We start from the raw sequence: 25,292 nt of genomic DNA, 5'->3' as shown, positions 1-25,292 counted from the left end.
AAAATAGCTTATATTACAGAAAAATCTGTAAAAACAAAACAACAACAAAAAACAAATAAACAAACAACAACAAATTCATCCCAGCAAAAGCCTCCTGAGGAAAGTGGGAGAAAAGTTGGTTCAAAGTATGTGGACAGTCCAGATCTGGGAAGGTCTGTCCTTCGTTGGTTCCCATAGTACCACATGGTCTCGGTCATAACCTCGGCCACCTGAGGGGAGTGAGATTCAGAGACAATCAGAGAATGCTGGAGACAGTACTGTCCTCAGTTCCCTGGGGGTGCCCCCTCCCACACACACAGCCTACGTTACCCTTCACGTCCAGGATCTGGCCCTCAAACATCTGGCTGCAGATATGACCCAATTCACTGATGCTCCAAGTCTGGCGTGGTAGGCGGCTTTCGGCCCACAGTACAACTTTGGAGCCCGGGCTAGGCGGTCCAATCACCTGGAGGCTCATGGTGGGGGCCACCTGAAGCCCCAGAAAATCATAAGATTGCATTCCCCACAGGAAATGTCCCATGCTCAAGCTATCCTTCCTTCACTGGATGTTTGCTTTGTCTTTGACACAGTGTCTTGCTATGTGTAGCCTTGGCTGGCCTGGAGCTTGCTATATACCAGGCTGGCCTTGGACTCAGGGACATCCAATTGCTTCTGCCTCCCGAGTGTTAGGATTAAAGGCATGTGCCACCAGGCCCATCTCACACACTGGCTTTGAATGCTGACCCTTACAACTGTGGCCCTCTGCAAATCTTTTTTTTTTTTTTTTTAAGATTTATTTATTTTATGAGCATTTTATCTGTGCACCATGTACATGCCAGATGCCTCCAGAGATCAAAAGAGGGCATCAAGGGCTGGAGAGATGGCTCAGAGGTTAAGAGCACGGACTACTCTTCCAGAGGTCCTAAATTCAATTCCCAGCAACCACATGGTGGCTCACAACCATCTACAATGAGATCTGGCACCCTCTTCAGGCCTGCAGGTGTACATGCAGGCAGAGCACTGTACACATACATTTTTTTTTTTTTTTTTAAGAAAGAGGGAATCAAATCCTTTGGAACTGGAGTTAAGGATGGCTGGGAGGCATCAATTTTGTGCTGGGAACTGAACCTAGTCCTCTGCAAAAGCAACACGTGATTTTAAGTGCTCTGTCATTTCTCTAGCCCCAAACACTAGTTTTTTGAAAGTTTAACGTGAGAAAAATAAAGGAACTACTTCTGGATTCTATGCATCTTGCATCCGACTGGGCTGGGACTTCCCAGGGTAGGTTGGCAAACCTGGGGCTTAGCAGAAGCAGCTACAGAACCATACCTGGTTCTTCAACAGTCCGTCTTCATAGTACCAGACACAGCTGCCCCCGGCTCGGGGCTCCGAGACCACCACACGGCCCGCTTTCATGTCCTCCACGTGGTCAGGCACTGCCAGGAATCCCCCTAGTGCCACATTCCACAGCCGGAAATAGGCTCGGCGCTGGCGACAGGAAGAGGCTACAGTCAGGGATGCCCCACCACCCTCAACTCTGGACCTTCTAGGGGACCCACACTCCCCAAACCCTCCTGGGCTCCAAACTCTTCCCCAACCCTGCTTCAAAGTCACACCTTTTTTATACACCCGTACAGAGGGCACAAGCATAACACATGTGCACAATCCTGGACCACAGTACCTACACATGTACCTAGGGACCCTGGCAGATGTACTGCAGTCCACAAGGGGGCACAATTCACAGAAGGCACAAAGAATTCCACAGGTCCACGCAGCCATCCCAGTCACACATCATAACTGACACACAGATCCTCCCAGTCTGCTCTGTGCCAGCTACCTATGCTTGCTACAGGTACAGCTGATCGTAAGACTACAGATACACACACACACACACACACACACACACACACACACGAATACACACGTACAGAGGGGGAAATGCATGTATATGCAGATGCTAAAGCCAAAGAGAAGCACAGCGACACTAGATGGCCAGAGATCAGACCAGGTCGTGCCAGCATCAGCAGGGGCTTTGTTAGAGGTGACATAAATTGGAAATAGCAGAAACCCCAGGGATCATCTGAGGAGTGTTCCTCACTGGAGCACCATCCAACGGCTCTGCTGTCATTATCCATCTTCAGTCCTCGACAAACTCAGGACACAAATGCTATCCCCATTTTATAGATAAGGAAATAGCTGGGTGTGATGGTGCACACTTTTAATCCCAGCACTTACGAGGCAGAGGCCGGTAGATTTCTTTGAGTTTGAGGCTAGCCTGGTCTACAGAGAGAGTTCCAGGCCAGCCAGGATTATTTAGACATAGTGAGTCCCTGCCTTAATATATAGATATACACACAGACAGATACACACATGGACACCAGGATCCCTGAAGGGACAGTGCTTGCTCCAAATTGTAGATAAACTCCTTTTCTACTTCCCTGGGCCTTTATTTCCCCATGTGAGGGCTAGAGATATGTGCCAAGACTTCTTCCAGCAATGCTGTCATGAGAGTCTGTGAACATCTGTGTGCCCTCATACACAGATGTATATACTCAGAAGGTTCTCTGGCACAGGCGTGAGCAGGCACTCCCACCCCCATGTCCGTACTCACAAAAACATACAAACCACCTCCAGAGTTCTCAGACACATGACCACAAGTGACATAGGCACAGATCTACTCTTGGATGGGCACATGGGACACACACACACACACACACACACACACACACACACATGGGTTTTTTTCTGGGTTTGTTTTTGTTGTTCTTTTTTTTTTAATGTGCATTGGTGTTTTGCCTGCAGTATGTCTGTGGGTGTCAGATCTTGAAGTTACAGACAGTTGTGAGCTGCCATGTGGGTGCTGGGATCTGAACTCAGTTCCTCTGGAAGAGCAGTCAGTGCTCTTAGCCACTGAGTCATCTCTCCAGCCCCACATATACACATTAAAGTTACTTACATACAATTGTTTTGTTTCTCATTGCCTACACACAACATGCACACACACACACATGCACACAAACATGGAAGCCATGCTTGAAATGTCTGAGTGTAGAAATGAAGCCAACTTCTAAACTAGCAGATTAGAGACATGTACCCTCACATGCAAGTTCCGTGCTTCCCAACGCCATGTGTGCCGACTGCTGGTAAGTGGGTACAGGAGATGACTTTCAGCTTGGGGTGAACAAGCTGGTTGCATAGAGTGTACTGTCCTTTAGGACAGGGCAAAGCTGTTTTGTTTTCAAGGTGATTTGGAGAAAACTACCGAGGGGACGATGCAAGAGAAGGAAGCCAAGCTTGGGAAACACGCAGATGGAGGTGAGGACAGGCGCTCACACTGACTGCTTGCTACCTACCTGCTTGATAGGATAGAGGGATCCCACCCTCTGGGTCCCGCTGTAGGTCAGCCAGTTGGTGATCTCGCAGCTACCCAATAGCCACTGTCGGCCCCGGAAGTCACCGTGCTCACACACCACCCAGCTGCGCCAGCAGGTGCCAGAAACACAGACAGACAGACAGACGGTCAGACACAGGTGGAGGACAAAGCACAGGCGTTAGAACAACCTCTGCCTCCTCTTCCCTCACACTAGGATGAGGGCCCACAGCAGGAAGATGAGGCTATTGGGTAGATCTGGGGTTTTCAGGATCCAGCATCCAACCAAGCCCTGGGAGCCAGAGGCCTTCGGTCTGTACTAGGGCAGGGCACCCCCATCCCACCAATCACCCAACCCAGCTAGGAGCCCTGCCCCGACCGCACACTTACACGCCGCCCTTGACGCGCACGGACAGCACGTGGTTGTTGAAGCCCTCTGCCTGCAGGCTCCGCACCTCCCCTGTCAGCTCGATCTCCTTCCCCTCGAAGCACTCCAGGCCGAAGAGGGACAGCGAAGGCTCTGAAAAGTGCTGGGGCCGGAGAAGGAGAGATGAGGCCATAGGACCCCCAAGCCCAGACTCTGCCCTACAATTCCAACACTCACACCCCAGATCTGCAGGCCTCCTAGCTTCCGAGGACATTTACTACAAGCAATGACCCCATATTTTCAGTGCCAGAACATGACAGACTGGCAGCAACTCAGACTCAAACATTCCCCCTTTGAAACACTTCACACATGCATTATTTTATTGGCTTTTGTTTTGTTGTTTTGTTTTGTTTTTCCAGACAGGGTTTCTCTGTGTCGCCTTGGCTGGCCTGGAACTCACTCTGTAGACCAGGCTGGCCTCGAACTCAGAGATCTGCCTGCCTCCCTGAGTGCTGGGATCACAGACGTGCACCACCCGCACCCAGGCTATTTTATTGTATTTTTGAATAGGGATCTCACTAAATTGTCTGGACTGGTCTGGAACTCGCTATGTAGCTTCCGGCGTCCTGAGATTACAGGTGTGCATCACTATGCCTGGCTGTCCTAAGAACTAACGAAGGCCCAGGCTGGAAACCTGCGGCTTCATTCTCCATCATCTCCTGTTCAGCCTAAGTGAGGGTGCCTAATCATCACAGGGTAATAACCACCGTGGCTCACTGCAGGCCAGATCCTTGGCAGAGCACACTGTCCAATCCCATTCTAGCTCAACAGCCCTAAGAGGTGAATGCTACCGTGGTCTCCCTTTAGCAGAGAGCTGCAGACAGGAAGACCAATGACCGGAAGCCCAAGATCTGAGCGCCAGCCCCAGGTCTAACTATGCCCAGAGCCCAATTGCACGTGGTGGTTCAAGCTGCATAGCTAGGCAGCCAAGTGGGGGGTGGGGTGGGGGTGGGGGTGGGGGTTGGGGTGGGGGTGGGGGGGTGGGTGGTGGTGGTGGTGGTGACTGTTCTGTCTGTTTCCAGCTGTGCACCCCTTTGCCCTGCCCTCAACAAACCAGAGTGCTTTAAAAAGGGTTACCCAGCAAATATCAGCTGTTCTGACTCAGCACCACCCAGTTACTCTCCTGGTCTCCACAGACCATCGTAGTCTGTCCGTCTCTTCCCAGGAACAGCACAGTGACCTCCCTTCTGGGTCACTGAGGCAGCCCCTCCCTGCCTTGTCCCTCTGGTCTCTCCTGCTGCACAGCCATCTTGCCTGTTGACCCTGACAGCCCTCTCTGAATGGGCCATCACCTGGGCCAAAGCTGGCCCCGCCCCTCAGCTACCTCTGCTCTGGCGACACCACTCCACACAGTCACCTTTAGGTCTTATGTCTAAACTAAAACTTCCCAGTGCCTCTGGGAACTGTTTCAATGAATGCTCAAGGAACACCTGGTCAGTGGAGCTGGCTTAGGAGTCTCAGAGTCAAGGGCACAGTGAGAGGGTCTGGAAGCTGTTGCTTCTCCAGCCCACTAGACGGGAGATGAGACAGGGCCCTCCCCTCTCTACCTCTGCGGTTGCTTGGGGACTGGATGAAGAACTCACCAGGGGAACCTTCCGGAGAGAGCCCAGGACTGTGGAGGCCAGGCAGCCCATGGCTGTGAGAGTGGGGAACTCGCCCTCTGACACAATGTGCTGGTCGGCCTCAAAGTTCTTCGCCTCAAACAGGACCCAGCTGGAAAGGAACACATGGGGAAAGGTGATCCCGGGGTCTAGCTCATCCTAACCCTGCCAGGTAACCCTCAATGTCTGGGAGCTCACTCTGTAGCCCAGGCTGGCCTCGAACTCAAGAGATCCGCCTGCCTCTGCCTCCCTACCACTACGATTAAGGGCGTGCACCACCACCATCTGGGTACTTTTAGATTTAAACAAACAGCTTATTCTGTGTGTATGTGTGTTTAGCCTGCATATATGTATAGCTCATGTGGCGGTCTGAGTGAAAATGACTCCTACAGACTCACAGGAAGTAGCTGTGACTAGGAGTTACAGGTGGTTGTGAGCTGCCTCACAAGGGTGCTGGGAATCAAACTTGGGTCCTCTACAAAAACAGCAAGTGCTCTGAATCACTGAGCCATCTTTCCAGCCCAGAAGGTTTCTGGAAATTTGGAAGGGGATCAGATTTTTTTTCGAACTCACTCTCTCTCTCTGTCTCTCTGTGCATATATGTGGGCGCGTGTGCGCGTGCATGTATGTGTGTGTGTGTGTGTGTGTGTGTGTGTGTGTGTATTTAGGAGCATGTATGTGTGTGAAGACATGGGAATGTGTGTGTGTGTGTGTGTGTGTGTGTTTGGGAGCATGAATGTGTGTGCAGACATGGGAGTGTGTGTGTGTGTGTGTGTGTGTGTGTGTGTGTGTGTGTGTTTGGGCATGAGCATGCCACAGTGCTCATTTGAAGATGAGAGGACTGACAGAATTTGATTCCTTCCATTGTGAGATCCTGGGATTGAACTCAGGCTCTCACACTTGCACTGCAAATCGCTTTTCTTCAGTTGAGCTATCTCACCAGCCTCAGATTTCTTTAAAGTACAGTTATAAACAGAACAAGATTTTTGTTGTTGTTTAAGGCAGGGTCTCATGCAACCCAAGCTGGCTTTAAATCTGCTGTGTAACTGAGCTAAGGTTAGCTTTAAATTGATTTTCCTGCCTCTCTCTCCCAAATGCTGGGGTTATGGGTATGTGCCCTTCTTTTGGGGGCTCTTACCCTATATTATCTAATATCTCCAAATTTTTATTTCCCATTAAAATGTTATTCTACGATGACTCAGGACAGAACAGTTAATCTTAAGGAAGGAAATCATCTGAAGGGTGTGTCTCTTGGCTCCGCCCCTCGCCCCTCCCTGAACTCTGTGCTCCACCCCTTCCTGCTCACCTGCCACCATAGACTCGGCATGACTGGGCGTGGAAAGAAGCTGGCAGAGAGGCCTGGTCATCCTCAAAAGAAATGTGATCGCCCAAGAAGTTGGGGCCTGAAAAAAGCTGAATCTGGGGACAGAGAGGTGAAGCGGTGAGTGAAAAGTGAGCAGCGGGGCATGGGGAAGAGCCAAGGAAAGAGTTTTGCCACAAAGGCTGTGAAGATCCCACCAGATCCCTGTGCAGCCACCTCTTACCTTCGAGACAAAGTGAAGATCGTCCTCCCCGACCTGAAGGGAGAGATCAGCACTGTGACTGAAGAAGGCCAGCCTTGAAACCTCAGCCACTGAGCTTCAAAACAGTTGTGGCTGAGCAGCTGTCCAGCAGCTACAAGCTCCGCCCTTTCCCCCCTTCCCGCCCCAAAGACCACCTGCCCTCCTCGCCCCGCCCCTTCTGCGTGGCACTGCTAGCCCCTCCCGCCGCTTCGGCCCCACCCAGCATGTGATTTCACGGGCCAGGGGTTCCCCCCCCCCGCCACGCCCCGAGGCACCACCTTCGATGCGCCGCTCCTCCAGGCTACGCTCGACCTGTCCAGCCCTTCCAGGCAGCCTGGGCTTGCCATCTGGCCCCGCCCGCCCACCTAGCCCCGCCTCCGAGGCCCGCCCATCGTCCAGACACACACCTGCACAACTGGCTGAAGGGAGCCAAGGGTCGAGTTACCAGAGCCCCAATCGTCGCAGTTGCGGTACACGCCCTTCTCCAGGATGTACTGTTCGCCTGAGAAACCCACCTGTTCATAGGCCACCCACCTGCAGGGAGGGCGTGGCATGGGTCGGCGAGGGCGGGGTTGGCACTGTTCCTGGGCCCGCCCTCCACCTGGGGAGGGGATTACTCACACGCCGCTGAGCACGTGGATGGCTTGCGTGCTGGGTCCGTGCTGAGCTAGCTCCACGTCCGGGAGGGCAGAACTCACCTCCACGTTGTGCCCCTGGAAGTCCATGTCCTCAAACAGCACCACGGCCGGGTCTCCAAAGTCCTGGGCCCCCGAGACAGTCAGATTTCTCCCATATACTGATGCAAACCCGTAAGGATGACCAGACCAGATCAGAGGGAAGCCGCCCACCCCGGGGATTGGGTGTGAGGCGTGCCCTGGGGAAGAGCCACAGGAGGGAGAGAGAGACCACTTAGCTCTTGGGAGCACCCTGCAAGGGTGGACAGATAGAAGGGTACAAATTCTTCCCTCAGACTGTGCTGCGGAAGTTCAGGTGTGGCCCTTGCTCACCGTCCGGATGACCCGCAGGGATGTCAGCAACTCATCATAGCCTCCCCAGTGTGACCAGTCCGCGTATTCGCCCTCTTCCAGCAGGTACTGGTGACCCCGGAAGCCCTCCTTCTCATAGCCTACCCAGCTAGGGAAAAGGGGAGAGATAGGCTGAGACACCCATGAATAAGATGCTGCACTCTACCAGACAGCCTAGCTCGCTTTCCACCCTCCCAGGGTAAAAGCCAGTAGGGACAGGGCAGATAGAAGAAATCCCTTAGGTCCTCACCAGCCCCCAAGAATTCGCAGGGACCCCACGGAGGTCAGATGGGGACTCTGTCTGTCCTCTGGTTGCTGAAGGTTATAGATGTCACCGCTGACTTCCCAGCTCTGGCCCTGAAAACCTGGGGCCTCATATACCACAGCCTGGATGAAAGGGGTGCCAGATGAGAGATGTCACCCGACTCTACCCAACCCCAGCCAGCCTGGAGTGTCCTGTCCCTCGTCCACCTCCCCCCCTCCCAGCCCCACCCTCACTCCCTCTGAGCACTGTTGCCTGTCTACTCTGCCCTCTGGCCTGATTCACACACCAAACCAGTGCCTAGTGAGGCATGAGGCCTGCCCTTCAAAGCCCGCCTTCTGCCCCACACGGCCCTTATTCCCATGTCCGTGCCACAGTGACTACCACATAGACACACCAAATACCCCCTGATCCTAAATCTGTCCCCTTACCTTGGGCTCGCCTGGCTTTTCCACGCTTGGGCAGCCCTGCAAAGGCGACATGGCTTAAATGCTAGCCCAGACAAGCAGGGCCGGAGATCACTCCAACCCCATACCTCAGGCTAATCCCGCCTCTCCCCTAGTCCAGTTCCCAGTCTGAGCTCTGGGGCAGTGAGTCTCCAGGGAATTGTCCTATGGTATTCTCTCATCTCCCGCCCACAGATGCAGGGCCACCCAACAGAGGACTAGGGACAGAGCGGCCTGCGGGATATCACCCCTGCGCCTTACCAATCTCATGGGCTTTAGTGAACCCACACTGGGGCCTGAGGTACCCCAGGCCTCCAAGGTAGGGTACTCTCCAGGCTCCAGGATATGGGGGCTGTCTTCAAAGAATGGTTTGGGGTATAACAGCCACCTGAGTGGAGACGGAGAAGCCACTGAACTCCTTGGGACATAGACTGGGCAGTTTAGAGGTGAGGAAGGGCTTTTGAGGGGGGGGCTTGCACAAAAAGACACCCCAATCCTCTGCCCAGGGTGTCCCTTCCAGTGCTGGTCCTCCCCAGAGACACACAGCAATAGTTCTACATGCTTACCTGCTTCAGACCTTAGCGGTTCTCACAGAGAAGCCAGGCTGCGGGCAAGCAAGGCCCTCCCTTCCTTGGTGCTGCCTTTCTTTCCCCTCACTGTTTATACTGGCCAGGCTGGATTTTGTGTGTGTGTGTGTATGTTTTGTTTTTCAACAGAGTTTCTCTGCGTAGCCTTGACTGTCCTGGACTCACTTTGTAGACCAGGCTGGCCTTGAACTCACAGAGATCCGTCTGCCTCTGCCTCCTGAGTGCTGGGATTAAAGGCGTGCGCCACCACACCCGGTGCTTTTATTTTTGTTTATTTGTTTGTTTGCTTGTTTGTTTTTGAGACGCAGTCCAAGGTGGCCTTGAAGTCCTGGCAATCCTCCTGCTACCCCCTCCCAAGAGCTGGGATTACAAGAATGCAGCACGTCACCTGGCTAGCTTTCTCACTACTCTCTTTTCACATGCTATCCCCTTTTTCAGATAGGCCCCTCCCCAGTCATATAGTTAATGAGTACTTGAGGGGAGGCTTCTGTTTCTTTCTTTTTTTTTTTTTTTTTTTTCCTTTTTTATTGTGTATACAGTATTCTGCCTGCATGTACGCCTGCATGCCAGAAGAGGGCATCAGATCTCATTATAGATGGTTGTGAGCCACCAAGTGTGTGCTGGAACTTGAACTCAGGACCTCGGGGGGAGCAGCCAGTGCTCTTAACCACTGAGCCATCTCTCCAGCCCCAGGCTTCTGTTTCTAACACCAGGATTACAGAATTGAGTGAAACATACAGACTCACACCATACCACTCTGACTGAGCCAGATCACATCTAAATAGAACATACACATTCCTGTCCTCTTGTAGTTTGGCTAATTCATTCCAACTGAGGCATCTCCTCCAGGAAGGCCTCTTTGATTACACCCAGCCCCCACCTCAACATCTCTTCTTTTCTTTTTTTCTTTTTGGTTTTTCGAGACACGGTTTCTCTGTGTAGCCTTGGCTGTCCTGGACTTGCTTTGTAGACCAGGCTGGCCTCGAACTCACCAAGATCCTCCAGCCTCTGACTCCTGAGTGCTGGGATTACAGGTGTGAGCCACCACACCCAGCCAGAGACAGTCTGACTCTGTAGTCTTGGCTGGCCTAAAACTCATAGAGATCGCCTGTCTCTTCCTCCCAAGCGCTGGGACTAAAGGTGGGCACCACTGAACCAGGCCCTCAGACTGATTTTCAGGAGGGGAACTGTGTGTCTTGTCTGTTCTGTGTCCCCACCATGTGGCCCAGTGAATGTCAAGGGGTTCCAGGATAGCCAGACTCACAGTCCTGCAGTGACAGCAGCAGATGCCACCTGTAGGGGCCTCTCCAGACCTTGAGAGTCTTTCAAGTCTCCCGTTAGCGTCATTGGCTTGCCCTTGAGGCCCTCCTCAGAGAACAGGCTGATCCTCGGGGTGCAGTAGTCCTGCAAAAGGAGAAGGGGGCGCTATTGGAGTGCACGCTGCAGACTTCCCTGCCCCACCAGCCCAGCAGAGCTCCTGGGAAAAGCCAGCTTGTTGTCGCCTCAGAAACCAGAGGAGTGTTCTCTACAAGGCCAGCCAGCCTGACCTCTCCCAGGCCAAAGTCCTCACTGGTGCCTGCTGGACTCCTAGAACCTGAGACCAAAGTTCCCAACCTGCAGAGTATCAGGTGTATCAAAGCCTTTCCTGCCTCGGTGGCAGGCATTGGTGTGTGTTGGCATCGGTGGGGGTGGGGGGATGGATAGCCATTTCATGACTGTTCCTTCATGTACAGTTCCAACCTCCATCCGGACTGGCTTTTTGCTGCTGTTTGATGTGGGTGCTGTGTCTAGAATACACGTCCTTGCACCTGCCAGGCAGGCTCTCTTACCACACCCCATGCTTCAGGGTGGCTTTTTTTTTTTTTTTTTTTAAGGCAAGGTTTATGTAGTCCAGGCTAGCCTTGAATTCACAATGTAGCCAAGGTTGCCCTTAAGCTTCTTCAGGTGCACAGGCATAGCACAGCACTGTTTGTAGGCCAAAGGACAGCTTGCAGGACTATGTTCTCTCCTTTCACCATGCGGCATGTCCAGGAGGTCAAACTCGCATTGTGCCTAGTTTTATGTGGTGCTAAGGGAGTCTAAACCATGAGTCACACTTGCTTGGCAAGACCTCTCGCATCTGAGCCACATCCCCAGCCCCTCCTCCCAATACCCATACGCAGCCTAGCCTTGGCTCGTGTCTGCGTCTCATGCCGCGCTGCAGCAAGGTTTTCTTTCTTCCTAACTGGGACCATTTTAATTCACTCACTCATGCATCAGGTGAGAAATCATCTGCACTTGTGCTAAGGCCGTGCTCTACCTCGTCCCTTTTAGTCCCTCTAAGGGTGGTCTCCATCTTTAAACACACAGGAAGGTCAAGCCCAGCAAAGGTAAGCACACTGCCCAAGATCACACAGCGGGTAAGCAATGCAGCTGAGAACAGAAAAGGGTAGTTTTTGTTTCGTGTTGCAACCCAGCACGTCCCACATGCCTGGCACAGGTGCCAACTGGGTGCTGAGTGGATCAGGCGATCCCAGTACTGGGGAACCTCAGAGCTTGTGCCTCATGCCCTCCTACACAGGGTCAATTTACTGTGCCTTGTAATGAATTGCCCACCAACGCGTGCGCAACTGTAGAGCCTTTGAAAACTGCCATCCCAAACTGGAAGGTGGCAGCACACGCCTTTAATCCCAGCAGTGGGGGAGACAGAGGCAGGGGGATTGCTGTGAGTTCAAGGCCAGCCTGGTCTACAAAGTGAATCCAGGACAGCCAAGGCTACACAGAGAAACTCTGTCTCAGAAAACAAAAACAAAAAAACAAAACAAAAAGAAAAAAAGAAAAGAAAGAAAGAAACCAACTGCCATCTCTTTCTCTAAGCTCCTCACAGTTTAGCTGGGTGCAGTGGCGCATGCCTCGAACCCTAGCACTTGGGAGGTGAAGGCAAGAGGACCAGGATTTCAAGACCAGCCATGACTACATGGTGAGTCTGAGGCTAGCCCAGGCTGACATCAGGCCTTGTCTCAAAAAACAAACAAACGAACAAAAAACAAATAAACATGTCCCCAGGCACAGTGTCTTTGGGGAAGGCTGGGGCAGGAAGTTTGATGCAAGGCCATGACCAGCTAAGGCAACAGAGTAACTGCTAGCTAAGTCTGAGCTCAGGGTGAGATCCTATCTCAAACAAAACAAAACAAAAACCCACAAACAAACCTCCAGGGCTCTGATGAATCTTGTTTCTGACATTGTTCTGCGTCTCTCTAGTGGTCAATGCCACTCTGTTAAACTCAGCATCAGTAGTGTGTAAAGCTGCCCATTTCACTTCACGATACTCGAAGTTTGCTTGGCTTTTCAAAATGTATACCTATCTCTTAAAAATCACAAGTGTGGTGGCACACATCTGTCATCCCAGTATTTGGGAGGTTAAAGCAGGAGGACTGTAGATTTTTTTGGTTTTGTTTTGTTTTTTGTTTTGAGATAGGGTCTCTCTGTGTAGCCTTGGCTGTCCTGGACTCACTTTGTAGACCAGGCTGGCCTCAAACTCACAGAGATCCGCCTGCCTCTGCCTCCCAAGTGCTGGGACTAAAGGCCTGCACCACCATGCCGGCGGGATTGTGGATTTTTATCTAAGACCTGGTCTCAACAAAACTTAGCCATCTGCAGGCTAGAAATCACTCCTTCCAGTCCTGTCACCGTTCTTCCTTTCTGGAAGCCGGCAGAGGTCTGTCTGTAAGTTCCCAGTCTGCTCTGTTGCTCTTAGGACCCTCAGAGTCTAGCTGACTATTATTCTTGGAGGGGAAACTCCACACAGAGCCCGGCACAGAGAAGATAAAGAAAAATGTCTGTGGGGTTGGTGAGATGGCTTGGCATGGAAAGGTTCCTCCTGCTAACCCGATGACCAGAATTCAGTCTCCAGGACCCACAAGGAGGAAGGAGAGACCTCACCTTCACAAGTTGTCCTCTGATCTCTGCATTCATTCATGCTGAGGCATGTGGTTGTACACACACACACACACAAATGCAATAATGCAATAAAACTTTTAATTATAAACATTAGAGAGGGAAGTGTCTATAAAAAAGTAAAGGAATACACTCCATGGAACCTTGCCCAGAGTGGTGGGTGACTCTTGGCCCCTTCCTGCCACTCTGACCTAATTTTTTTTTTGTTTGTTTCTTCGAGATGGGGTTTCTCTTGTGTAGCCTTGGCTGTCCTGGCCTCACTTTGTAGACCAGGCTGGCCTCGAACTCACAGCGATCCACCTGCCTCTGCCTCCCCCCCCAGTGCTGGGATTACAGGCGTGTGCCACACCCTCCCCTCCCCCATCACTCTGACCTAATTCGGATCTAGCACCAGCTCACACTTCCACAGCCTGCTTACCTAGGAGCGCATCACCCACTTACCCATCAGTCTGCACAGCCCAGCTGTCTTCCCTCTCTCAGTGGCTCCAAGGCCAGGAGGTTAGTGGTACACCGTGCTGACTCCTTCTGACCTCTGCCCCATCACCCCCTGAGAGGGTACCACTCTAGGCACTGACTACTCACCCTCACAGCCCTCTTCAGGGAGCCGATGGCTCGGGTACTCCATGAGGACGCCAGGGCTCTGAGTTCCACATCCCCCTCAGGCAGCAGCAGCTTCTGGCCCTGGAACTCCGGCTGTTCATATAGTATCCAGCTGTGGACCCAGAGGCCCCAAGGGTGAGTCTCAACACCTTCCTTACCCCAGGTTCACAGCCAGGGCCCCCCCTCCCTGGGCACACCCCACTTACCAGCCTCGAACCACTCTTATGGAGGCTACAGGGGCCCAGCCTGAGGCATCTGAGGTGTCTCCCCAGACTTCCCTGCCTCTGCCCTTGCAGCCAGGCTCTGAGAAGAGGATGACCTGAGAAAGCACAGCAGGTATCCTCAGACCTTGTCCCCAGGCACTGGCCCTCTGCCAGCCTCCATTTGCCCCCATGCTCCTACCTTCCCAGGCCTGGTGTTCACTTTGCCCAGGGTCTTGCCTTCTGCTGGGCTCTGAGACAGAGACAGTGTTAGAAATCATATGGGGTTCCCACACTGCTCCCTCTTCTGGCCTCCACTCCAAGGATACAGTGATATGTGATTACCACTGTGTCCCAGGAGCTGTCCCCCAGCTGCCAGGCTGGGAGAACCAACAAGTCTTTTGGAATCTATACAGCCCAACTACACTGCTATAGGCACCAAGGCCCCACGGGATGTGCATTGCAGAGTTCAACCAAGTAAGCTGAACCAAGCCTCCTGCCTCCCAGGACCCTGCCTCCCAACCCCACTCTCTTCAACCACTCAGGGGGGAGGCTAAGTATCTCTCTTGGCCCCCCAGAAGGTCTCACTCACCCACCCTTCCCGGGCCTGGAAAAGTGCCGGAGTCTCCGGTGGTGGCCTTCCACTGCAGAGCAGGGGCAACTGTCCCAGCACCTTCCTGAGCCCTGGCATTCCGTGAGCTGGCAGAGCAGATAGTTTTGTGCCTAGCGGTTCTAGGGTAGGGGTGTCCTTGTTGGCTGGTACCATATTGCTGAAGAGAAGGCTGCCTCCCAGGCGGGAAGTAGGCCGGCTGCTGACCTGAAGTTCGGGGCCTTGACCTGCTATGTGTTTCTTCATCATCTCCATAGGAGAGCAAGAGACCTTAGCAGGCTTGAGTGGGTAGGGATCCAGGGAGGGGCCAGGCCCTGCTTTCTCGCGCCTCCACTGGAGTTTCTCATTATCACTCAGGTAGGGGTTTTCCAGCTCCTCCTCCTCCTCTTCCTCCTCTTCCAAAGCAGATCCCTCCTGGGGAGTGGGTTCTGGCATGCGTGGCGCCACCTGATCCTCCTCAATGGCAGGCAGCGTGGCGTACATGGCCAGGTAGGAGGAGCGGGGAGCTCGGGGCAATCGGTGAGTTCGGAGGATCTCAGGGGGTTCCATGCTCCGCAAAGTATCCAGAAAAATCTCCAGGTCAGCGCTCAGGGCTGCTTCGTCCTCCTCCCTGGATGCCTCTGAGGGTGCCTTCCCCTCACTGGAGTCTGGGATGAGCTGAGGTTTCACTCTGACCCCTGCTCCCATTGGCTTTGGGGCAGGAGAACCTTCTAGACTGAGGGACACCTTGACCTCTGAAGAGGATGGGTCAAGGGGCACGGCAGGGCTCTGGGAACTTTCCTTTGGGGTAGGCGATGAGATAGGGTTCCCTGGAGAATCCTGGATAACCTCATCCTGTTTGGGGGTCAGGGGAGGAGGGGCAGTAGGGCCTTCAACAGTCTCTTTGCGAGAAAGAGAACGGGAAGGGCTATTTGGAGGGTCCAGGCCACCCCTCTTGAAGGAAGGGCCTCCTTCTACATCCTGCACAACCTCTTTTGGGGTACAGGAGGGAGCAGGAAGGCAAGGGCCTGGAAAGACTTCTTTCTGAGTAAGAGCAGAAACGGGCACACTTTCAGGTTCCTGAACAAACTTATTCTTTGGTGAATCCGGGACAAGAAGGCCTTGTGGGCTAGGGATGGCCTTTGTCCTTGGACAGGATGGGCTCGGAGGTGGTTCAGGCGTTGTAACCTCGCCCTTCACCATGGGCAGGACGGGGGCCATCGGGAGACCTGCAAACTTCTCTTTCACAGAGGGCAGGACATGAGGTGCGGGCTGGGTTTTGAGGTGTATGGGCACCACAGGCCGCTCTGAAGGATGCTGGGCCAGGGAGGAGGCACAGGTCTGCGGCTTGGGAGAAGATGGTGCTGACACGCGGCTCTGGCTCTGAGAAGTCTGGTTGGGGAGCAGGGCAGGACTGGAGGCTCCCTGCAGCATTGAAGATTCCCCAGTTCTGGCGTGCGAGACTCCTCCGCCTTGGTCTGGCACTGGGTAGGCTATAGGGGCGGCTAGGTCCTGAGCAAGGGAATCACCTGCAGGAATGCCTACCTGGACCAGTTTTGAGCTGTTGTTTTTCAGCTCGGCTGTGCTGGTCTCAAGCTGCTGTCCCGAGGTTGTTCCCACTGTGCCACCCAGGGCCGAGCCCCTTGACGTAAGCACCGTGAGCCTTGGGATTCGGCTGACAGGGGGGCTGCTGCGCTCTGTGGGCACGAGGTTGCTCAGCAGTTCCAGGGCCTGGCTACGGCTGGGTGAGCCCTCAGCCCTGGGGCTCACCACCACTGCCCGGACAGTCCGGGTCACATTGCGGCCCCTTGGCAGGGCCTCGCCTGGCATTGATGGTCCCACGCTGACAGAGCTGCTCACTCGGCGGTCCACGTGCCCTCCCACCACAGTGGTGGTGGTGGTCCTCACAGTGCGTGTCACTCGCCACTCTTCATGGTTCCTGGAACCCCCGCCGGTGACACCCACACTGGGATGGGGACTCGGTTCACGTGGCCCAGGCAAAGGTACCAATAATTCAGCCCTAGCCATGGATCCCATGCCTGGTGGTTCAGTTCTGGGAACCTGGAGGCCTCCATCACCCCACTCCACAGGCCCCTGCAGCCTCACCATAGGCTTTTTCTCCTTGGGGGGTGGAATATATTTCTTAGAAAAGATGGGCCCATGACTCTGAAAGTTCGTGGCTCCAGGCTCCTCCCCAGGACCCTGGCAATTAGCAGTCTCTTCTTCCTTCTTAACAAAGCCATTAATTTCTTCTCGCGGGAAGCCACGCTCAGACACTTCTTCCTGCGGGGTTTCCATTCGGGCACCTGACACCAGAGACAGTTTGTGAAAACGGTGTCTGGTCTCTTCCTGGACAGGAGGCCGTTGGTGCCATGTCAGTGTGGTGCTTACCACTCGGGCCTCAGCTCGCACTGAGGTCCCAGCTGCCTCTTCCATGCTCGGCCCTGACAAAACCTGAGATGTCCTTGTCACACTGTGGCCTGGCTCCCTGCAGATGATTTAAAAAAAAAAAGGAGAAAGATGAGCACCAAGGAGTGAAAGGATGGGTCTCCAAAAGCACAAAGCAGCTACCAGGCCCAGATCAGGCAGGATAGACTCTGGCAAGTCATGGGTCTTTGGTTCTTCTCCTGAAAGATGGATGTGAGAGTCTCTTCTAGGACTGGAGTCATCAGAGCCTCTTACCTGCTCATCTCACCACTTGCAAGTGATGCCAGGTGCCCCAAAAGATGAAGCTGAGGCCTGAACCCAGGAGGAGAAAGAAGAGATGGTGAAACACTTGGCCCGCTGGCTTATGGGAGCCATAAGGGAGCCAAAGGCTAAGAAACAGGAAATGATACCCTTGCCAAATTTGTTCTGTCTCTATTCTTTCTTTTCTGTTGTGGTTTGTTTGTTTGTTTTTCAAGACAAGGTCTCTCTATGTAGCCTTAGCTGTCCTGGCCTCACCTTGTAGACCAGGCTGGCCTTGAGCTCCCAGTGATCTGCCTGCCTCTGCCTCTGGAGTGCTGGGATTAAAGGTGTGTGCCATGTCTAGTCTTTCAAGGTTTCTTTTTTTTCTTTTTTCTTTTTTTTTTCCTTTCCTTCTTCCTTCCTTTCCTTCTGGTTTTTTCTTTTTCCCTGTTTTGTTGTTTTCAGACAGGGTCTCTCTGTGTAGCCCTGGCTGTCCTGGAACTCAACTCTGTAGACCAGGCTGGCCTCAAATTCACAGAGATCCACCTGCTTCCGCCTCTCAAGGTTTCTTAAAAGAAAAGCAGAGCAGCCGGGCGTGGTAGCCCAGCACTCGGGAGGCAGAGGCAGGCAGATCACTGTGAGTTCAAGGCCAGCCTGGTCTACAAAGCAAGTCCAGGACAGCCAAGGCTAACACAGAGAAACCCTGTCTCAGAGAGAGGGGGGGGGGGGAAGAAAAGCAGAGCAGTCCTGGGTCTCCAACTAACATCTGTCGGCCACTGGCCAGATGACCTTGGGTAGGTCACTTCTTCAACTGCAGATCTGGAAGACTGAGTGCACACTTCATGGGGGTTGTCAGGATCCAGGAGACAAGAGAGAAGACAAACTGGCTTTACTAACCAAAAGGCTGGCTCATGAACCTCCCGGTGTCCCCTTGGAGGTCTGTGAAACTACTCTGGCAGGTGAGCATGAGTCACATAGGTGGTCAGAGGACAGGGTACCTCTGAGTCCCAGTAGACCCTACACATACCTTGGGCCTTACAATGCACTTTGCCTCTCTTTCTTTCCCCTGAAACTATTCTTTCTCCCTGGATAGATGGAGAAATAAAGGGGCAGAGGGGTGCTGGGATTAAAGGCATATGCCACTACACCCTGTTGTTTAATTTACTTTTATACCTATGTGTGTGCGCTTGCGTGTATGCCTGTTGTCCGCCACATGTGTGTAGGAGCCCACAGAAGTCAGAAAAGGATTTCACACCTCCTGGAATTAGAGTTACAGATGGTTTTGAGGCACCACATGGGTACTAGGAACTGAACCCCAGCCTTCTTCAAGAGCAGCAAGTGTTCTTAACCGCTGAGCCAACTCTCAAGACCCCCGGATCTTATTTCTTTGTGGCGCTGGGGATCGAACCCAGGCCTTCATGCATGCTGGGCAAAATGCTCTATGACTGAGTCATATTCTCAGCCCTCTCGTTTGTGTCCCCCTTCCTCATCTGAGTCTCTATTATCTTTTTTTACTAAATGGCGGGGTGCGGGGACACCTGCCATAGCTGACATCTGGGTTTGGGAATTTAGGCTTTGGTGGCTACAGCAGCAGCCACGGGCTAAGAGCACCCTCTGGGGCACCTGGCTAGATGCTTTCCATTGGGTGTTCTACTGAGCCTAAATCCGGGGAGTCTAGACTTCCTGAAGAAGTAAAGCATGGGCTGGGGAAATGGTTCAGCAGTTACAGACCCACACACGTGCATGCACGCTGTGTTTGCCGGAGACTCAAATTCACTTTACAATTTCCTGTCACTCCAGCGCTGGGAAATCCGGTGCCTCTGATCTTCAGGGCATGTACACTCACATGCACATATTCATATACAGATACACACATGCATGTACATATTTAGAATAATAAATCTTTAAAAGGAATAACTCATTACCAAATTATAAACACACACTTCTATTTTGTGAATGAGAGTTTAAAACAGTTCAGATGGATGAAAAAAAACTTGTTCAGAGTTGTACCCCAATCCTGAGGGCCTAAGCACATTCCAAACTCCCCATATATATATACTACCCAACCTGGGACAGCTCATCTTCCAGCCTGTACCTCATCTCCATGAGCCAGCCCCCCATATATAGATGAACATATATATTTAATAACTAAGTCTCTGGTTTGGTGGTTACGCTTTAAATTCTTTTAATATTTATTTGCTTGTTTTGATTGTTTTTTTAATTCGAGTCAGGATCTCTCTGTGTTAGCCTTGGCTGTCCTGGAGTAGCTTTATAGAGCAGGCTGGCCTCAAACTCACATATAGCAATCCGCCTGCCTCTGCTTCCCGAGTGCTGGGATTAAAGATGTGAGCCCTTTTTTTTTTTTTTTTAATGTTTTAGAATAGTATCTTGCTCTGTAACTCTGGCCTGAGAGTAGTTATGTAGCCCACGGTGGCCTCAAACTGATCCTTTTGCTCAGCTTCCTAAACCAAGAGCTGGAATTACATGTGTGTACTGCCATGGCTGGCTGGATTCTCTCTGAGCTTTGTGCGCTTGCATGTTTAAGACAGGCTCTCATGTAGACCATTCTGGCTTTGATTGTTTATTTTTTGTTTTTTTTGTTTTTCAAGACAGGGTTTCTCTGTGTAGCCTTGGCCGTCCTGGACTCACTTTGTCGACCAGGCTGGCCTCGAACTCACAGAGAGCCACCTGTCTCTGCCTCCCGAGTGCTGGGATTAAAGGTGTGCGCCACCACGCCCGGCCCCAATTCCCTCTCACCAAAGAGTATCTTGAACTTCTTTTTTTCCCCTAAGTTGCAGTGTGTGTGTGTGTGTGTGTGTGTGTGTGTGTGTGTGTGTGTGTGTGCGCGCGCGTGCGCATCCCATGATGTGCATGAGGAGGTCAGAGGACAACTCTTATGGGCTGTCTCCTTCCACCACGTGGGTTGAGGAGATGGAGCTCAGATTGTCAGGCTTGGCGGCAGACCACCTTCATCCACTTACCCATCTCCCCAGCCATGACCCTTCACTTCTGAGTCTCTTGCCTCTACCACCTCTGAGTGGTAGGATTTTAAGCACGTACCACTACTCCTGGGTTTCACAGCACTGGCATGCAACCTAGGGCTTCCTATGTGCTAAGCAAGCACTTTACCAAGTGAGGTACATCCCAGCTCTGGGGTTCACCTTAAAAAGAGCCCACATCAGACCTTAAGGAGCAATCTACCCTCACGCATTTGTCCCCAAGCACGACATGCCAAGGCTGTTTTCAGGCCTAGGGACTCTAAGGAGGTCTTCTCTGCTTCCTCAACCTGGGCCAGCTCATCTTCCAGCCTGTACCTCATCTCTGTGAGCCAGCCCCCAGAGGTTACCCCCCTGAGTAGGAAAAAGGCCCACCACCCTAATTCTCTGCCCCAACCTCTTCCTCCCTCCTTCCTGAGACACCGGAGGGAAGCTGAACTTTAAACTGCCCTGTGGCCCCAGCAGTGACTCAGGTTTTATGAGGGGCACAGATGAAAGGGGCTGAAGCCCTGAGTATGTGTGACTCAACTGCAGGACCACTGGTGGCCACCACAGTGTCTGGGCATAGAACTTGTGGGGCCCCTGAAAGCCTATAAATAGGGGTGGCCAGGGTGTGTTGAGAACAGACCCGCACATAGACACTTGAGCTCCTCACGGCAGCCCGACCACCCTCCCACCTTCACTGAAGTGTTGCTCACTCCTCTGAGATTCCCCTCACCTTGCCCCTCACCCAGCACATCTTAAGTTCCTTCCTCCCGACAGATTCCCCTCTCCATATCTGAGGAACATCAGGGAACTTTGTTGCCCCAGATCCCAGATCGCCAATGGCAAGTGGCAAAGTCTGAGTTATAACTCATTTGTTGACAGCACATTCAGTCAGGGCTAATTATTTTGAGGCAAAGTGCCAAGCCCTGGCCAGACTCACCCAAGGCTAGCTCTCTTACGAAGCTGATCTCCCAGGAGTCCACTTCGGCAAAGGACCAGGAATACAGCTGAAGGAAGGCAGTCGGCTCGGAGTCTATTGATGGCCTACCTGCCGGCAATCAGCTCCATGCCTTTCTCAGCCCAGCCCAACCCAGGGACAACACCCCCTGATGGCCAGTCATTCCTTAAGCATGTGGTCACAGCTTCTGCCTGCATACTTCTAAGGACAGGGAGGTCACCTCCTGACGGGTCACCTGTCCCATCCCTAGACAGTCAGGACTGCTAGAATGTTTTTCATGTGTGTTGGAATGTGCCTGCATATAGCTCCCCATTTTTTTTTTTTGGTCTTTGTCTGGAGACACACCCCAGTAACCTAGCTACCACCCCTGCAAACAGAAGTGCCTGTTCCAAGAGGCCTCTCTTCTCCAGGGGCCCCAGTCCACAAGTGGATTTGCTAGCAAGGTGACCTGTGACCTCTAAACAAGGTGTGTGGGGATGGGAAGGGAGAGGCTGAGGAGGGGGGTGGGGGGGTGAGTGTGGGAAAAAATCCCATCTAACCCAACAAGTCCTGGGATTCTCTCTGCTTACATGTGAGTCACCCCCAAACTAGGCCAAACCAGTCCACAGGCCCACATGCTGCCAAACGCATGCTGCATCAGGCAGGCATTCACAGAGTCAAAGACCCACCACGTCACACAGCCCCAAAACACAGAGACACCCACAGACAGAGACAAACACAGCCAGGAACACACCAACACATGCATGGTCACATACCAAGACACACAAACAGACAACCTGAGGCGCAGGAGGCATGCAAGCCACATGCTCTACCGCAAAACACACAGGCAGGCACCATTACCACACGTGTGCACATACCTCCAGCGCACACCCATTCGGTTTATAGCCACAAACACACTCTCCTCCTTTCTTTGCAATTTGTCTGCCCTTGAACAGGGATCATCCCTGGTGCACGCGCAGTTTACACTTGCTGGCCTGGTCATACTCTACCCTTTCACACATTCAACCCTGCTTAAAGAATCGTGGGTGCAGATCGATAGTGTCCCTGAGGGTCACGTCCTTTCATCTCTAAGTGAGTCCTAGATTCCAACTCCAGTCTTGGTTCCCTAGACCCCAACCAGCCAGAACCCTGGGTTCCCAGCCTCACCCTACTGTTTGCTCCCTGCCTCTCTCTGAGACCAGCTCACTTCCTACCCCCTCGCCCTCTGACAGGCTGTCTTCCATTGCCTGGGAAGCTGGGGTACCCTGGCAGCTCTGAGGGCCAGTCTGGACACCCCATGTCCTCCTCCCTAGGCACAGAACCAGGCACTCCAAACTCCTACCCAGGGGTCCTGGGGCTTCCATGTTTTGGCCTCTGTTAAGGGCGGTAGTGTCAGATCCACAGTATGTCCCACACAGCAAAACCACAGGCCACCCTGAGCTCTGCACTGGGCCAAAGAGGCCTCTTTGCAAATTGGGGGGTGGGGTGGAGGGCGGGGCGGGGGTGACTGCTAGGGTACAGACAGACCTGGGTTTGAATTCTGACTGTCTGGTTGGCTTTGGGCACGTGACTTACGCTTGCTAAGCCTCAGTTCTCTGCTTCAGTTAGCGTGTGTGTGTGTGTGTGTGTGTGTGTGTGTGTGTGTGTGTGTGTGTGTGTGTGTGATGCAAAGGTTTGCCCCTATTTCATGAATTAAATAAAATTACATTTAAAAAGCCAAACCAGCCAGGCGTGGTGGTGCACGCCTTTAATCCCAGCACTCGGGAGGCAGAGGCAGGCTGTGAGTTCAAGGCCCGCCTGATCTACAAAGCGAGTCCAGGACAGCCAAGGCTACACAGAGAGATCCTGTCTCGAAAAACCAAAATAAATAAATAAATAAATAAACAATAAAAAGCCAAACCATAGAAAACAGCCACCGCCTCCATCTGTGGAAGCCTCTCAGAGGTCCCTTCGGTGGACCAGGACTTTCCTAGTGGGGTCCCATGGTCATTTGTTCCAGGTGTGTTTTGAGGAATCCACCCCTCCCTCCCCCACAGCCTACCAGGCTGATTTAGGAGACCCACTTCAACACAAATAAAAACCTGAGCTTCGGAGTCTCGGCGCCTCTTTTTGTGGCTGCCAGCAGAGCCAGGTGGGGTAATTACCACTACCAATGGCATGTAATTAATAAGCATCCGTGCTATTTTGGCAGCCTCATGGAGTTCAAAGCATGTTCCAGTGGCCACCCCCTTCTTCCTCATCTCCGACGACTACCAGACCCATTCAACAAAGCAAGACCCAGAGAGGTGAAATAACCTATGCCAGGGCACCCAGCACCTTGGCCGGAGGCCTATTACCAGGCTGTGTCTGGGGTCTCTTGCAAAGGACCCCGCAATAGCGACAGGTGCTGAAAGGCAGGGTACCCTGGCTAGCCCGTTCTCTCCACGATGAGTGTGTCGTCCCCCACCCCCAGATGGCAGGCAGAGGGAGGAAAGCGGCGGTGGGTTTGGGGGGTGGCTGGGGATGAGGGGAGGGGGAGAAGCAGAGAATCAGAGAGTAGAAACAAAGTTGCCTCACACTCAAGGTACCAAATGAATGGAAGTCGCAACCCTGAGGTGCCCAGGAAGAAGACAGACAAGAAGACAGACAGACCCAAGTGGGAGTTGCCACACCACACTACCCTCCCACGATCACGTCCCTCAGGCACCGACCTTTACTTACCCACTGTGTGGGAATCCAGGCTCCCAGCCCACTCCGAGCTCCTGCCGGATCTCCTCGCTTCCCCGATGCTGTGGGACTCTCAGCCTTAGTTCCCCAGGAGGGTTGATTGGGCACCCAGCGATGGGGCGGAGTTCCTGCAGAGGCTCCTGCCAGCCCCTGGATTCCTCAGGGCCACAGGGGTGGGGAGCTGGTCTGGCCGGTTCCTTACCTTCTTCCTCCACCGCCGCCGGTGCCCGCCCGCACCCCTGCAGGGTGACAGTGATGTGGTAGCGGGTCCTTCTGACACAGGGTCGAGTGTGTAGGGTCTCTGGTTCTGGCTGGGCTGGCCCTGGGATGACAGGCTTGCCCTTTGCCCTTGCTGCAGTGAGGAAGGACTCCGGGTGGGGCAGTAGGGGTGCGTCTTCCAGGTTACCGAGTGGCTCTGGCCTCAGCTGAACCTCTGGGGTGCTGTGTTGCCGGTGCTGGCAGGTACAGCCTGGGGATCCCTGTTTCAAAGGAGGAGGAGTAGGCTCTGGGAAGGAGGGATGGTTGGGACCACCAACGACTTCAGCAGAGCCTGTTGGTCCTGGGCACTCGTGCTCCATAGAGCCATAGCTGGCCAAGTCACAGGCACTGCCCACAGCTGGCCTCTGTAGCCTCCCCAGAGGTTCACGTCCTCTTTCTGAGATGTGTAGTTCCTTCTGACTCCATAAGCCACTGTGGCTCCTGACCCGAAGGTCCCATTCCGATTGGCTTTGGGTTTGGACCTGGTGGAAAGCAGAGGCAGGAACTCAGTGACAGGGACATGGTGGTGGCATCTCCCCCTCTGGAATCTAGGTACCTCTCGATATCTTTTTCATTCGGTTGGTTTTGGTTTTTCAAGACAGGGTTTCTCTGTGTAGCCTTGGCAGTCCTGGACTCGCTTTGTAGACCAGGCTGGCCTCGAACTCACAGAGATCCACTTGCCTCTACCTCCTGAGTGCTGGCACCTCTTTGACTGCCCTCCTTGACCCACAGGAAACTGAGTAGGACTCTCAGAGCTAAGACAGTGGGGGCAGGATCCTGGCTAAGCCCCTACCCTTCTATCTTTAATTAGAAGGAGAAGGCCAGGGAAGACAGTCCCACAGCACAGGAGGGGAGGGCTGTTAACTCTCAGGCACCACACTGCTGCCCTTATGCATAGGGTAGCACTAGGCCCCCCCTATGCTTGCCCTTCCTGAAGCTTCCTCACAACCCTACTGCAGAGTCCTCAGCCTCTGACCCTAATCTAGGGATTAGGGAATGTGTGGGCATACCCATCCTTAGCAACTGCCCACAGCCTCTGCCTGCTCTCAGACACCCACAGCTACTTCCCTTAAACCTTCCCAGCCCTACGGTTCCCACAGTGCACCTGGGAGGATGCATGTGGGCATAGAGATAAACACAGGGCATGAGGGAAGGGAGC

The 25,292-nt window shown here is 53.1% G+C and overlaps 1 protein-coding gene across 1 annotated transcript; it reads right to left on the bottom strand.

Moving 5' to 3' along the window:
* Positions 1-24,776, bottom strand: Crybg2 (crystallin beta-gamma domain containing 2). The gene is made up of 20 exons (XM_051171634.1): positions 23,870-24,776; positions 14,588-17,072; positions 14,198-14,248; positions 14,002-14,114; positions 13,778-13,907; positions 10,524-10,663; positions 8,934-9,060; positions 8,658-8,693; positions 8,215-8,351; positions 7,947-8,073; positions 7,561-7,700; positions 7,347-7,473; positions 6,922-6,954; positions 6,684-6,796; positions 5,360-5,489; positions 3,740-3,879; positions 3,333-3,456; positions 1,309-1,467; positions 310-469; positions 1-209 (listed from the first exon to the last, which is right to left on the bottom strand). The coding sequence occupies exons 1-20, from the start codon at positions 24,451-24,453 to the stop codon at positions 121-123; spliced, it is 5,145 nt and encodes a 1,714-aa protein (XP_051027591.1). The 5' UTR covers positions 24,454-24,776; the 3' UTR covers positions 1-120.
* Positions 24,777-25,292: the final 516 nt, after the last annotated feature.

Source organism: Acomys russatus, chromosome 29 (genome assembly GCF_903995435.1).
Source record: "Acomys russatus chromosome 29, mAcoRus1.1, whole genome shotgun sequence".
NCBI lineage: Eukaryota > Metazoa > Chordata > Mammalia > Rodentia > Muridae > Acomys > Acomys russatus.
The sequence above is the reverse complement of the archived record's forward strand: the minus strand, read 5'-3'. Positions and strand labels throughout refer to the sequence as shown.